We start from the raw sequence: 1,635 nt of genomic DNA, 5'->3' as shown, positions 1-1,635 counted from the left end.
CTTCCCCCATTGTCCCTGCCCCCATCATTCCTATCCCACCATTCCTGTCCCCACCATCCCTGTCCCCATCATTCCTGTCCCCATCATTCCTGTCCCCACCATCCCTGTCCCCATTGTCCCTGTCCCCTCCAGCCCCGTTTGCATCCCCTGGAGTGGTGGCGCCGCCTAGCGGTCGCTGCCAGCACTGCCGGTGACATCCTGGTGACACTCCTGTCGCCGGGGCTGTGCCTGGTTTGGGGACTTCATCCCGCTGTCCCCTCGATGTCCCTGGCTGTCCCTCTGAGCAGCCTCTTCTGTCCCCCGCAGCGGTGGCAGGACCTGAACGTCATCAGCAGCCTCCTGAAATCCTTCTTCCGAAAGCTGCCCGAGCCCCTCTTCACCGATGGTGAGTCCCTGTCCCCTGGGTCCACCAGAGCCCCAGACTCCATCCCCTGTGTTGGGGACAGGTCCCCAGACCCAGTGACACAGCCAGCCATGGCAGGGGACAATACAGGCCCCCTTTCACCAAGGCTGCTTGTCCTTGTCCCTCCTTGCCCTGCAGTGGGACCAGCACTGAGACCCTTCCCCAGTATCTCCAGCGGGTTCATCCGGGGGTCCCTTACTCTGGGGAGGTGGTGGCCTGTCCCCTCCACCCTGCTGTGACACCCTCATGTGCCACTTTCAGATAAATACAACGACTTTATCGAAGCCAACCGGATCGAAGATGCCAGCGAGAGGATGAGGACACTGCGGAAGCTGGTAGGGACACGGGACAGGGGCTGGGGACACCGCCCTGGAGCCCCCCTTGGGTGGGGACAGGGGCAGACGGGTGACCCAATGCATCCCCACAGATCCGGGACCTGCCAGGCCACTACTACGAGACCCTCAAATTCCTGGTGGGTCACCTGAAGACGATCGCTGACCACTCGGAGAAGAACAAGGTACGGACCCCCCCGCCCCGGGAATCTCCCGCCCCACCTGGAGCCCCCCGGCCCAGGCTGGGCTGCAGCTCTGAGCCGGCTCTGGGCGCAGATGGAGCCCCGGAACCTGGCGCTGGTGTTCGGCCCCACGCTGGTGCGAACGTCCGAGGACAACATGACCGACATGGTGACGCACATGCCCGACCGCTACAAGATCGTGGAGACCCTCATCCAGCACGTGAGTGGCACCCCTGGGCGGGCAGGGGGACGGGATCTGCCCCCCAAAATGGGGATAGAGCTCCTGACCCCTCTCCTGTCTCTCCCACAGTCAGACTGGTTCTTCAGTGACAAGGAGGACAAGGGTGAGAAGGTGAGTCCTGTCCCCACCCAGGGGGTCTCGCTGTGCCTCAGGGGGGATGCAGACCCCCAGTTGGGAGCTGGGGGGCTCTGGGCAGTGCCCTGATCCCTGTTTTGCCCCCTCAGACCCCTGTGGATGAGAAGGAGGCTCAGTCTGTGCCCAACATCGAGTACCTGCTGCCCAACATCGGCAGGACCGCGGCGCCTGGCGATGCTGCAGGTGAGGGCTGGCACCTGTGACATTGTCCCCTGCACTCCTGGCACACCAAAGTGCCCCTCCCGACCCTCTGTGCCCCCCTGCCCACACCCGTGGGCAACCAGCCCAGCTTGCCATGGCCAGCCTGCGTGTGCTGGATGGGACATTCCGTGTCCCTCCTCC

At 64.0% G+C, this 1,635-nt stretch overlaps 1 protein-coding gene across 1 annotated transcript in view; it reads left to right on the top strand.

The window, feature by feature from the left end:
* The window catches only part of ARHGAP23 (Rho GTPase activating protein 23), a 6,568-nt gene extending 5,057 nt beyond the window's left edge, over positions 1-1,511 (top strand). The window contains exons 7-12 of the mRNA XM_031064888.1: positions 307-385; positions 665-738; positions 831-920; positions 1,012-1,137; positions 1,228-1,269; positions 1,383-1,511. Coding sequence (XP_030920748.1) covers positions 307-385; positions 665-738; positions 831-920; positions 1,012-1,137; positions 1,228-1,269; positions 1,383-1,496 — 525 coding nt within the window. The 3' untranslated portion in view covers positions 1,497-1,511. The remainder of the gene's footprint in view (positions 1-306; positions 386-664; positions 739-830; positions 921-1,011; positions 1,138-1,227; positions 1,270-1,382) is intronic.
* The last annotated feature ends 124 nt before the right edge of the window (positions 1,512-1,635 follow it).

The sequence above is a fragment of the Geospiza fortis genome, unplaced genomic scaffold, assembly GCF_000277835.1.
Source record: "Geospiza fortis unplaced genomic scaffold, GeoFor_1.0 scaffold315, whole genome shotgun sequence".
Lineage (NCBI taxonomy): Eukaryota > Metazoa > Chordata > Aves > Passeriformes > Thraupidae > Geospiza > Geospiza fortis.
This window is presented reverse-complemented; position numbering and strand designations above follow the sequence as displayed.